The sequence below is a fragment of the Schistocerca nitens genome, chromosome 8 (assembly GCF_023898315.1).
Source record: "Schistocerca nitens isolate TAMUIC-IGC-003100 chromosome 8, iqSchNite1.1, whole genome shotgun sequence".
Taxonomy (NCBI): domain Eukaryota; kingdom Metazoa; phylum Arthropoda; class Insecta; order Orthoptera; family Acrididae; genus Schistocerca; species Schistocerca nitens.
The window spans coordinates 342,303,927-342,317,068 of record NC_064621.1 but is presented as its reverse complement, the minus strand read 5'-3'; the positions used below and the strand labels follow the sequence as shown (position 1 = coordinate 342,317,068).

Genomic DNA, 13,142 nt, shown 5'->3' with positions numbered 1-13,142 from the left:
TAGGGGACTGATGACCATAGATGTTAAGTCCCATAGTGCTCAGAGCCATTTGAATCATTAACCGCCCCTGTATTGACCAAAGAAGTGCAACTAGCATTGAACATCATTCCACAAACTGACATCCGGCACTTGTTCAACAGAATATATGCACATTTGCATCCTCGCATTCAACATATTGTCTGCTGCAAAATGTACCAGCATTTCACATTTACAATGATTCATCTCACGCTTGCATTAACCTATGATCTCGCAATGTTATTCATAGAATATGTTACCTAGACAAATTTATTCTTGAAACGTCATTATCCGACATTAATTATTTTTTGGTCTTTGGATTTTTTCCGTTAGTGCAGTTCCATTAAGAAAACATACTTACTTAAATTTCCCAGTTATTACAAGACTGAAGAGTATTACCCACACAACAAAATTACGTGTCCTCTGTCAACTAATATTTGCCGAAAACATCGTTGCGAATTTTTTGATTGACTCCCTTTCTTAAAAATGAGACTTCGAATATTTTTAAACGTTATTTAAGATTTTTCTGCAGTCCAAAGCGCTAAAGTTCAATGATAGCTTAGGTGTTACACTTTGCCTTAGATGAACCACCGCAAAAAGGAGTCTAAAAAAAATCCCATGAGAAATTTAAGTTACAAGAATGCAAATCTTAACTGGAAGGTGCTGACACTACCTACTTCAGTACCGGGCCTCCACAGCCGCTCCCGGAAATCGTTGACCATAGCAAGTCGGATCCGATAGCGGATGATACGTAAGGCCATCAACCTCACCAGACGAAGCTGTCGCTGGCGCCCGTCTACTGCCACTGTTATTCTGCCCACTCCCTCAAAACTGAGACCCGAAACAGCTGGGTTCACCTGATGGCACCCTAACCACACACAGGGGCACAATCGCAACTGCTGCTTAGGACCTTTTGGCTTGAGAGCCTCTCCACAGCTCTCCGGGTCTAAAGCTGGGCTGTCCATCAGATACGTCGCGTCGAACAAGGCCCGTTCCGCCACTTTCACTGGCTGAACTATTAAATGCCGTTCGTTTGTTTTACAGGGAGGCGGGCGCGAGCGCTCGTGGTGACAGCCTGGGGTCTCAGCTTCCTGTTCTCCATACCCAGCATGATCTTTTTCGAGGAGCAGCCCATCCAAGGTAAGTGATAAGCTATGCGAATAAGAGGGTTTCCATAAATTTCCACTATCATTTCAAAAAAAAATCTGAACATGGAAACTGTTGGAGAGCGAACATTCTGGTTCTTGTACAACGTTTTGCAGGTCTCAGAGAGTGTTTCTGTTGTGCTAGACATTCACTGTATGTCCCACTGGCCGCTCGTAGAACATCAAGGCAATATTCTAGCTCCGATCATGCATATGTCAGTATTGCAGTATCGACAGCTCTGAGTGTTTCATTGATTCATGCACGAAGGATAGCAAGGGTAGTAATGTCATTGCCAGGTGTTGAGTCATTCAGCACAGTACCCACACATTCAAACCCCTATGTGCAGATACGTAATCATGCTGGAAATTTATTGGCTGTTGCGGCTCTTCGATCGATGGTAGGAGGAAATGTTCGAGCATGTCCGGGTAAACATTTCCCGTTATGGTTCTCTCTGCGAAGAAAAAAGGGCCTATCTACCTATCGTGCATCTATTAAGGCCAGCATGGAATACGGGAATGAATACCGTAGTGGACGATCGTTTGACAGTGATGGTTGGTGCATTCGCACTTTGCACGCAAAGCGGCGTAACCGCGTATCAAACACATTATGAACAGTTGATTTTGCTTCTTGTAATCCGCTTGATGCACGGCGATTTGACTTTTGGGGTCTGCGTTGGGAGATGCAACCTGCACTTCATCAACAAGTACTTCAGACAGACGGGGAAGTTGACACTGCCTCTCTCTTTGAAGTTTCACAACCATCTAATTATTCTTGTTTCTGCTGGTGGTGAACTCCCATATTAGCATCGACAGTTCCGTGGTACCATTGTAACAGATTTGGATTGTGCATAGGGGACTGATGACCTCAGAAGTTAAGTCCCATAGTGCTCAGATCCATTTGAACCATTTGATTCTGCATACGACATGACACCTTGCATCTTCTCCTGGTCTGTTGCCATTTTGATGCACTCCAAACCTGCAGCAGAGAACAAACGAAAAAAAAATTTAGAGCTACTAAGCATTTTGCAAAAAACCACGAGTCTCTGTCTTTAAGTTTCCCACTTAATGGTTTTCTGAAATAATAGCGCTTTATGTACACTCTTCGTAACCATTTACAGCCACAACCTGCATTTACTCATTATCAGTACAATCACTATATACCGGCCGTTTAGCTCTACTCAGCTACATCTTCACTCCACAAGCCACCAAACGGTATGTGGTTGACATTACGTCTGGTACCTCTGTCCTGTTTCAAAAGTGGATGGAAATGGTTGTCAGTAAACCTCTGTATGCGATGTAATATTCCTAATTTCTCGTTGTTGTAATTTCGTGGGACTTTTGTCGGAGGAACCAATGTCTTTACCGACTACTGTCTGAATCTCCTCTCCCGAAATTTCAAAAGTAAACGCCTCTTTTGTACCGTCTATTACTGGAGTTTGTTGAGCATCTTCGAAACACTATCCCGCCGACTAGGCCAAGTCACAAAAAGTGCCGCTTTTCGTTGGATCTTGTCTGTTCTCCTATTACTCCAACCTGTTTGGGGTTCCATGCTGATCAGTAGTACTCAAAAATCGGTCGAATAAGTGTCTTACTAGCCACATCTTTCTTGTATGAATACGTTGAATTTATTTATGTTCAGGCTCAACCGGTAGTTCGTGTACCATTCATCGAACCTCTCTACAGGTCTTCCTGGAATTCGCTACAGTCTTCTGGTTTTTCTGCCTTCTTATAGATAACTGCTTCATCTACAAACAGCCTAATTGATATTCCGAAGTTACCCACGATAAAATTTAAAAATATTCTAAATAGCAATGACACTCTAACACTTGCTTGAGCTACTCGTGACTTTACATTTGTCGATTTACACTAAGGTGACAAATGTAGTGGGATAGCGATATGCATATATAGAGATAGCGATAACATAGCGTATGCAAGTCATAAAAGGCCATTGCATTAGCAGAGCTGTCATTTGTACTCAGGTCATTCGTGTGGAGGGTTTCCCGACTTGATTATGGCCGCACGACGGGAATTAACAGACTCTGAGCGCGGAATGGTAGCTGGAGTTAAGTTCATGGAACAGTCCGTTTCCGAAATCGTTAGGGAATTCAATATTTCGAGATCTACAGTGTCAAGAGCGCGCCTAGAGTACCAAAATTTAGGCATTACCTCTCACCAGGAGCAACATCGTGGCCGACTGCCTTCACTTAACGCCCGAAAGCGGAGGCGTTAGGGTACTTGTCAGTGCTAACACACAAGCAACACTGTTTGAAATAACCGGATAAATATGTGTGGGATGTTCGACGAACGTATCTGCTATGACAATAACTGCGAAGGTTCGCGTTAATGGCCTACGGCACCAAACGATCGACTCACGGTCCTTTGCTAACAGCACGACGTCCCTGCAGTGCCTTTCTTTGGATCGTGACCATATCGGTTAGACCCTATCCGACACGAAAATCATGATCAGGTCACATGATTCCCGATTTCAATCGCTAATAGCTGATGGCATGGTTCGAGTGTGCTGCAGACCCCACGAAGCCATGACTGCAAGTTGTCAACAAGGCATTATGCAAGCTGGTGTTGGGTCCATAATGGTGCGGCTGTGTTTACATGGAATAGACTGGTCCAACTGAACCAATCATTGACTGGATTTGGTTATGTTCGGCTACCTGGAGACCATTTGCACGCACACCCATTCGTAGACTTCATGCTCCGAAACAACGATGGAATTTTTATCATGACAATGCTCCATGCCACCGGGGCACAATTGATCTGGACAACTCAAGCGAATGGTTTGGTCTCCCAGATCGCCAGACATGAATATCGTCGAATATTTATGGGACACAATCGAGAGTTTAGTGTTTGTACAAAATCCTAAACAGCGACACTTTTTCAGTTATGGACTGCTATAGAAGCAGCATGGCTCAGTATTTCTGCAGTACACATCCAACTATTTGTTGAGCCCTTGCCACGTCGAGTTGCTGGATTACGCCGGGCAAAAGGTTTTCCATGGCTTTTTACGCCTCATTGTAGTTCCATTAAGAGCCACATGTTAGTTCTATCTGCAATAATGTTCTGAATCTAAGAGCAGATCTGATCCGATACCTGCTAAAGTCATATTGTTTTCGCTAAATTACAGTCTGAAATTGTATCAAAGACCCTCCTTATGTCCATTACCTCAGCATCAATCTGGTGGACATTGTTTACGGCGCTAAAGATCTCGTGGGTGATCGGAGCGGGCTGAATTCCGCTAAATCTCTCTTTGCGGAATCTATGTTCATTTTTATAGAGGAGAGTTTCATTTCACAAAACCCTTATAATACGTCAAAATGAAACAGGTTTCATAGTTCTACGATAGATTCACATCAGTGATATAGGCCTGTAAATATGTTCATCTGACTAACGACCCTTCACCAACTGACGAGAAACAAATAGAAATGACACTACGTCTATGCGACTGTCAAACTACCTTAGACACTACGAACGGAACTGAGGGAGGAGGAGGACTGGATGTGAGGTTACTTTAGCTCCCACCCATATTCATGATTTGAGTTGCTGAAGCCGTCTACGATGTAACGTTCCCTCGAATCATTCTTGCGCAGAATACCCTCGGTAGAAGGGATGCGGTTGTCTTGGATGGCGCTATCACCGTTAGGAGAATGATTGCAATACTTTCAGATCCACATTATTCGTGCGTTCTCCTGTGAATACAAGACGGTTAAGTTTAAGAGATTTAACTCACTTCACATAATACTGCTGTCAGGGCTTTCATCAGCAACCCCACCATGCCTTTAATGCGGGAAACCCACGAGCCAATCTACAGACTGAAGTAAAATCGGTAATTCGTCAGTCAAAACGGCACACCCACAGCACTAGGTGTCGAATGTCTGCTCTGCGATTGGTTGGTCCTCGGTCGTCACAAATCTGGTACTGGTCTGAACATAACTGTAATGCGTTTTGAGATGTTCTCGTGCTACACCATATGTCGCTGGGTCCTTTGTTTGATATGACTGTCATCCTTTCTATGTTATTTTCAGATGATCATAGTTTGACATTTCCCTGTATTCATATCAGTCTCCATTTGCAACAAATAGACTTTCCAACCACTCAGAAAATCAGTACGTTACAAGATTACTGTGTCCTACCCTATAAGAATGCAGTCCGTGTTACTCACTATAGCTCAAACTAAACCTGACTTTATCGACGTACTATTGTTATTTGTCAAATAACTTCTGCTGCGGCCGCAGTCTGTAGCATACCAGCTTCCACCATCTTTAATATACCAGCTTATGGTAGTGAACTGGGTAGTTCTTTGTCTATTACGGCTGACATGCTACAGCCCGGCTTCTAATGAAATTGCGTGCCTATGGACAACAGGTTGTGCTACAAGATTCGTGATTTCCTGACAGAGAGGTCACAGTTCGTAGTAGTTGACGGAAAGTCATAGAGTGTAAAACAGGTGTGTTATCTGGGATTCCTGAAGGAAAAATTATGTGTCTCATGCAGTATTTAATATCTGTAAATTTAGGACACAGTTAGAGTAGCCGTGTTAGACTGTTTGCAGAGGATTCTGTAGGTTACCGTCTAGTATACTTATCAGAAGATCAAAACGAATTGCAAAATGATTTATACAAGATATCTGCATGGTGCCTAAAGCGGCAACTGTCCCTAAATAATAAAAAAATTGTGAGATCCTCCACATAAGAAGTAAAACAGTTCCGTTAATCGTTTCGTGTTTAATACGTATTTTACATAGAACTGAAAAATAGGTCAAAAACTGTCGTCCGTTATGGTAACAGATAAAAGGTTTTCAGGTGACCTATTTTGAAAAACGGTGATGTGAGACATATGTGTCCCACGAACCGTTCTAGGCACACGTTTACATGTGAATCAAGAGTTTTCAAAGTATTATTTTTTGCTTTGTTTTTGGAGTGATTTGATCAGCACACCAAATACGGAAAATAGTATAACAAAACAGCAGAAAAACACAGTATTTTCTCAACAGTGAAAAAAACAAAATATCATATTCAACATGAAATTTCGAGATAGTTGCGATATATCCCATGGCAATGTTTTATAAATCATTTGGATTTTTGGGGTTGCATGTGTCCCATTAAATAAAATTATGCAGTATTCAGCAGAATTACTGGCGAGTGTAGTTACGTTTCAAAATGATGTCTGTGACGTATTAGAAAACACAAGCAGTTACTCCTGTCGTTCTTGTAACGGAGAAGACGTGATTTCATTTGATTTTCGTGGCATAAGGGCATTTTACCTGCTATAAACATAGGTCTTCCTAATTGATAGCTCACAACTTTTATACAGGATGGTCCGAAAGACTCTAAGTAGCATGTCCAGGTATTGTGTGATAGGTTGTGCTGCGAAATAATTGTTAGGAAAAATTCCATATGTTACAGCATTTCCGTGTTAATTAGCATTGAAGTTAGCAAATTAGTTCGTTGTACGAGCAAATTCAACCGGTGCGCCAGATGCAGTTAATCTCAGTTGTTCTCTTAGCGTAGACGATGGCCCAGGGGACCAATCAGGCTTCGGTTCGGGTTCGATCCTTACTATCGTCCCATGTCCAATTTTTATATCGCTCTCTTTTCTCTTGTTCGGTTTTAGGAAACCAAACGAATAACACATTTAGCTCCATCGTTCTAACAGGCCACTAGAATTTGTGCGTGCTACAGCCTAACTTCAAATTTTTTTCTTTACGATTATTTCTCAGCACAAAGTATCCCGCACACCCTTAGATGCTTTTTACAATGTTTCTGACCACCCTGTATAGCCAATCAATGATCCTTAGTATTTTTCTTCAAGTTCTGAAAGCATCTCGCTAAATGGTAGCACTATACAGAAATAGGATGTAGACGTCCTAACCCTCAAATTAGGGTATTACTTTAGTGGAACGTATGTGCGGACCATCAACCACTTGTAGTGACTGGTCGGTAGTTGATGAATGAAATGAATATAACTGGGGAACTCACCGCGTATCACAGTTATCGTGTCACACAAGTAGTGGCATTACCGTATAATCTACCTGTACCACGAAGCTGTCTGGCTTCTTCCATCAGCAAGTGTAACATCGCCTAGTTGACAATTTAATTTAAAAACAGATATCAATGATATCCAGCAAACGCGATTAACTTTGAATATCCAATGCAGGAAGACACGCAAATGAGAGGTAACCTGTCGCAATGCTTTACAGAACGTATTCTTCATGACTTGGCGAGCTGCTGTCTTGCTGTAGGACAAGGAACGAAACTACAAAAACACATGAAACACCGTGAGAAAAAATAGGTATAGGCTGTAGAGACAGCGAGGAATGTTTGACTGAAACGAATTAAAAAAGATAGAAATAATAAAATAAAATAAAAATGAAAAATAATCAATAAAAGCAGAGAAGTGCGACTAGGAATCGCACTCCGAAGGTTCTGTACAAACTTAGTTACGTATGTAGATAGTTCAGCCATCGCGAGAATCGAAAATCTCGACGATTTTTCCCTGTTATCGATATCGTTATTGGTAAGACATCTGTCCGCGGAATTCCAAGACTTTCGATAATCTTCTTGTAGACGCAGTAGGAGCTTTCGAGAGTGTATTAATTTTGAGTTTTGAAGTTAATTTTTTTTGTTTCGCATTTAATACTGTAATTCCTCATTTACTTTATTAATTTTAAAGTTATATTTTCATGTTTTGTTGATTAACAACTGCAGATACTGTGATTTCGTCTGCTCCCGTCCCTTTTGCGGGTACTGGTAAGATTTGTGGAAGTCTTCAGCGTAGAAAACGGTGCAGCCGGACGTAGGTTTACTGTTGTTACACAAATGTCGAATTGCCCTGTGGAACACTTGAATGGATATTTTATAGGATATTGAAACCTCATCCAAAACAATGGAACCGTAATCGTGCATTAGTTACAGTACTACTTTGCTCTGAAACATTACAAATGCTGTACTTGTCGTAAGCATAGATTGGCATGGAATATTTGATAAGGAGAAGAGCGGCGGACAATTAGCATGAAATATTTGTAAATTATACACACAAACATTCTTTTTGAATCACTCTTACCCAATGCTGAAAACCAGAAAAAAATTGCTATAGTAGTTCCTCAGATTTTTGACAGATTACGAATGCAGGTTAAGTTTGTAATCGTAAAATTTTTTTGTGATGTAATTGCAAATGAACAATTTTTTTTAAATTTCTCCTGTGCTTGTACTGTGAAACCGTGCTCCTTGCCAAATTTCATCATTCTAGATCAACGGGAAGTACCCTATAGGTTTTGGTAAATGACTTCGCGGAAGTTAAATAATGGCTGTATCTTTCTGTTGCATTGACTTAGAAGCCCAAATTTTTCAAACCGCCAAGGTACCGTAGACCTTACCATGTGACCTAAATCACTAGTTTCAATTTTAAAACTTTTTGTTACGTGATTTGTTGAAAATAAGTGTTCTTGACAAATTTTTTATGTTGATTCTAGATGTAACTCTCGTTTTTGCCTACCACGTCAGGTTTCTACACAAAATACGAAGTAATATTTTGAGACCACAAATATATTCTAACACTATTTCACAAAAGGGGAGTTTTTAATCAAAACACATTTAAAAAATAAAGTATGTTTAAAAAATTGCCTCAGAACACCCCTAATTTGTTTCTTCGTAACATTGTATAAGAACAAGAAGTCAACAGTGTTCCATAAGTTTTTGAACTTTCTCTTCTTCGAATTCCCTGCAGATCCTTGTATATGATGACTGTCCTTGTTCAACGTCCTACAGCAGTCAGCCAACAAAGCTGCTTCCAGTGCTGTTGGTACCACCTCTTAATATCTCCGTGAAAACGTTCACTCTGCTCTTCAGCAAATTGTCCCAAATTTTCGGAAAGTAATCGATAAGTGAGTTTAGGAAGTGGACTTTTACACTCATTTAACAACCCTTCTTCTTGAAATTTTGAAACTTTTTTGAACATCAGCCTTATAATGAGGATATTTGTTATTCCATAGAAAGTTCTCAGTAACTGATCGGAAGGCGGTCTTCATTGTCTTCTCAGAATCTTCAGCCTTCGTCAATTTCGTTATCTGAGGACTAAAAAAAATTCAAGCTTTCAGTTTGTCGCGTGTAGTGAAGTGGAATTTCTTGGAAAGGTACTTGATGCATCCTGTGGTAGAGCCTTTACAAATTACTTCATCAAGCCCAGTTGTATTTGTAGAGGTGAAAGGAAGACTTTTTTTTTTGTTCTACAAGCGGTTCCTTGAGGATAATTTTAGTTACAGGCACAGAATTTATCCGCTCTGATCAAACTCTCACACAACAATGAGTTTACCTTACCCGACTGTCCCATTCGCATAAAAAGCATAGCATTTTTGTTAACCCATCTTTTTGTCCTAATAATATTCCGATAACTCTGAAGCGACCGCAGATAAGCTAAGTGTATTCCTTACATTGGATACTCGTTAACAGTATCTTCATGTTCTCATATGTCGCTTTCATTTGAACTGAATGGGCCACAAGAATGGACCCATACACGTTTCCATCATGCAGTAACACGCCTTTCAAACTCCTCACTGGCGACTCTAGATGAGCCTTCATTGTATAGGACCGTGTTCAATGCAACAGAAGTGCATCAACTCGTTCTGTGAGAATAAATTAAGCAACTATTTCTCTCTGTATCTGTACCCAGAGTAATGTGTTTCTGATTCGGGACGATTTTTACTTTTTGCCCATGAGCCAAGCAGTTGTGCAGATTCCTTAGGCAATTTCGAGTCTTGTACGAGAGCATTAAGTTCACTCTGACGGAACAATTGTGGAGTAAAGTCGCATTCAGGCCGTGGTCATCACTATCGTCTTCGGTAATTGCATCAACTTCTTTCTCCCTGCCGTCTTTTGCCACGTTTTCTGTACCAGCTGCACCCCTGAAGTAATCGTCGTTAAGACGATTTTAGGTTCCCTCCACACTACTGCAATCACAGATGGCATGCATGTTTTCTTTTATTTTGTCCCAATCTTAATCTTCCCACACAATAGGGGAAAACTGTCTCTGGCGCACATCACTTGTGCTGGTCACCAAGTTTTATTTTAAAACAATCATGGTAAGCTCTTTACACGAAGTCTCTTAGCCACTGTATAACTCTTAAAATGTAACAGAAAAAATTTCGTCACACACTTGCTTGTTGACATAGTAGTAACTGTCAACAGCAGGCGTGGTGTTTTACTCATACTGTCTTAAACATAGAGAATAATCACAATATAGCACTGGTAATCCAAGCCTGTGAGACAAGCAACACTTTCAACGTCAAACAACAACAACGACAACAACTAGCATCAAAAGGTGTAACACCCTGAAGTTATACAGGGCCGTAGTGAGAAATTTCTCTGCAACAGTACGCATAACCTACTGGCAAAGCAATATACGCCTGAAGTCAACTTGCGGCGAAATTGTACGTGATAGGAAAAAACTGGAACAGAGTTGGAATCAGCCAAAAAAGTTGAGGTAGTATCACACATTAGTTTTCCGTCGTCTGATACCCTGCAGACTAGCGAATTTTGATATCTTCAACCATTCCAGAGAAAAAGTGGTCTTGTCAATTGTACAGATAGACGAACAACGAAGTTATCCTATAATGGTTCCGTTTTAACCGACTGAAGTAGGGAAGCCTAAAATTGTTGGCTGTGGGGTCACGTGTTCCATATTACGTGCACAGCGGCTTTGCTCGAGCCACAGAGTTTACTACATTGCAGTCAGTGGAGTCACGATGATGGATTTTCGCGGTGAAAGACGGCATGATCGCACGAAAGTAACTACTGTAGTTGCTGCACGTTTGCTAACGCGAAACGTGCTGACCAAAACGGGTCGGTCACACAAGGCTGCTACCAAGGCAATTGAAGGCAATAGTTGCATATTAAAATGGCATTAACTATCGCACTCCTGTTGTCTACGATGTGTACTCGTCCAAGACCAGCGACTGAATGGGTTGAAAGTGCCTCCATCTTACTTGTAAACTACGACGCCGCTCCTTAGTGTGTGTCCGTAGTTAAAAAGTAAGTCCCCCTCAAGAAGCACGACAGGAGGTGGAGACGAACCGTTGTTGCAGCGTCACATCCACAGGCCACTCGATCTCTTTGACTAACCAGCCACCATGTGGCTTCAACTGAAATTCAAATGTCATTTTATTGAATTTCAACATTTGAGGATCTTCTACATTAAACAAATTGAGAAATTACCTCGCCCCTTCCATTCGATGGTCCTTCGTGTAAGCAGTCCATTGGTGGTGTTCGTTTACTGGAGAAATTAGTCTACTTGCGTACATTCATTCCTTAAGTTCTGCGACTTTTAACTAATGATCTGTCAGATCTGCGATCATTATCAGTAAGCTTGAAATTTCGTAGGCAAGCCGAATCATGAAATTAATTTCTTAGGTCCTCATTCTTCATGGTAGGGTCTGGCCTGGACATCCATCGTGGCTTCAAAAAGTCTCCGTATTATAGACTAAAGGGTTCAACATCGCTTAAAAAAAACGTAGGTACACAAATTTAAGGACTGTCTACTCAACAAAATGCGCAGTGAACTACTTAAATTGCTACCATCGCATAGAAAATATTGTGGAGAAACTGGTCTAAAGACTGCTTATTATTTACCAAGCACTTGACGGGTATATCGTATCTACTAAGGATACTGCCTCCATTAGGACCGTCCGTCTTGTTCTGGAATACCGCTGCACGGCATACAATGCTTACCAGACGGGGCTGGTGGTTGAATTCGAAGTAGTCCTGCCACTAGAGAGCCACGAACATCGTGATGTGTAACGTAACCATGTTGGTGCGTGAGAACCATTCTGCTGTAATCAATTTTCGAATTCGAAGAGTGTGTCCACACATGGAGCCCATTCTCCTTCAGTATGACAATGGCAGACCAAACATGATGGCTGCGACTGGAACACTCCGACGCCTTGGGTACAGTGTTTTGTACTACTGTAAAGTAGGCGAGAGAGTACCACGAATGTGGTTAGCGCTTTAGTTAGTTAGTTACTTAGTTAGTTAGTTAGTTACATGTTCCATTCATCAATCTCAAGGTAACCGTTATAATGTGAAATGTATCAAGTGCATAAGAAATGCACACATGAATGAAGGTTTAAAAAGAAAAGGATTAAAATTTTTATTACCTACCACATTCCCTGAAATGGCACAAAATGCATATATTATACCTATATATTTGTTTATTGCTATTCGATAATTCATCTATTATATATAAGAAGTTGTCAAGGTGATACGATTTCAGTTTATTTTTGAAAGTGTTACTGCTGTCTGTCAGACATTTTATTTCACCCGGTAATTTACCAAAAAGCTTTGCAGCAGCATATTTTACGCCTTTTTGTGCCAAAGATAGGTTAAGTAGAGGACAGTGTAAGTCTTTCTCTCTTCTGCTGTTTCCATCGTGAATGTCACTGTTGTTTTGAAACTCATCCATGTTGTTGAGAACAAATTTCATTAATGAGTAAATGTATTGTGAGGTTGTTGTAAGAATTCCTAACCTTTTAAAGAGATGCATACAAAATGTGAAACTACGAGCCTCACACATTATTCTAACCACATTCTTTTCAGCAGTGAATACTTTTTGCTTAAGTGTTGAGTTACTCCAGACATCACTAAATAAAAGTATGTTAGCTTGTTAATTTCTATATCCTCAAAATCAGCAACTATTTTGATTGCAAAAGTTGCTGAACCTAGTCACTTTAGGATATCCAAAATATGAACTTTCCAATTAAGATTGTCATCTATATGTACTCCCAAAAACTTAGTATGCTTCACCGTGGCTATTGACTTCTGTTGGTGTGTTATATTTATTGAAGGAATTTTACTCCTTGCAGTAGAAAATTGGCTGTACTGTATTTTTTCGAAGTTCAGAGGAAGCCCATTCGCTGAAAACCAATCAATAACTTTTCCAAAGACATTATTTGTATCATTTCCTATTGGAGTTTCTTTTACT

The 13,142-nt window shown here is 40.6% G+C and overlaps 1 protein-coding gene across 1 annotated transcript in view; it reads left to right on the top strand.

The window, feature by feature from the left end:
- LOC126199555 (cardioacceleratory peptide receptor-like) overlaps positions 1 to 13,142 on the top strand; it is a 385,883-nt gene that overhangs the window by 314,079 nt on the left and 58,662 nt on the right. The window contains exon 4 of the mRNA XM_049936477.1: positions 1,060 to 1,155. Coding sequence (XP_049792434.1) covers positions 1,060 to 1,155 — 96 coding nt within the window. The remainder of the gene's footprint in view (positions 1 to 1,059; positions 1,156 to 13,142) is intronic.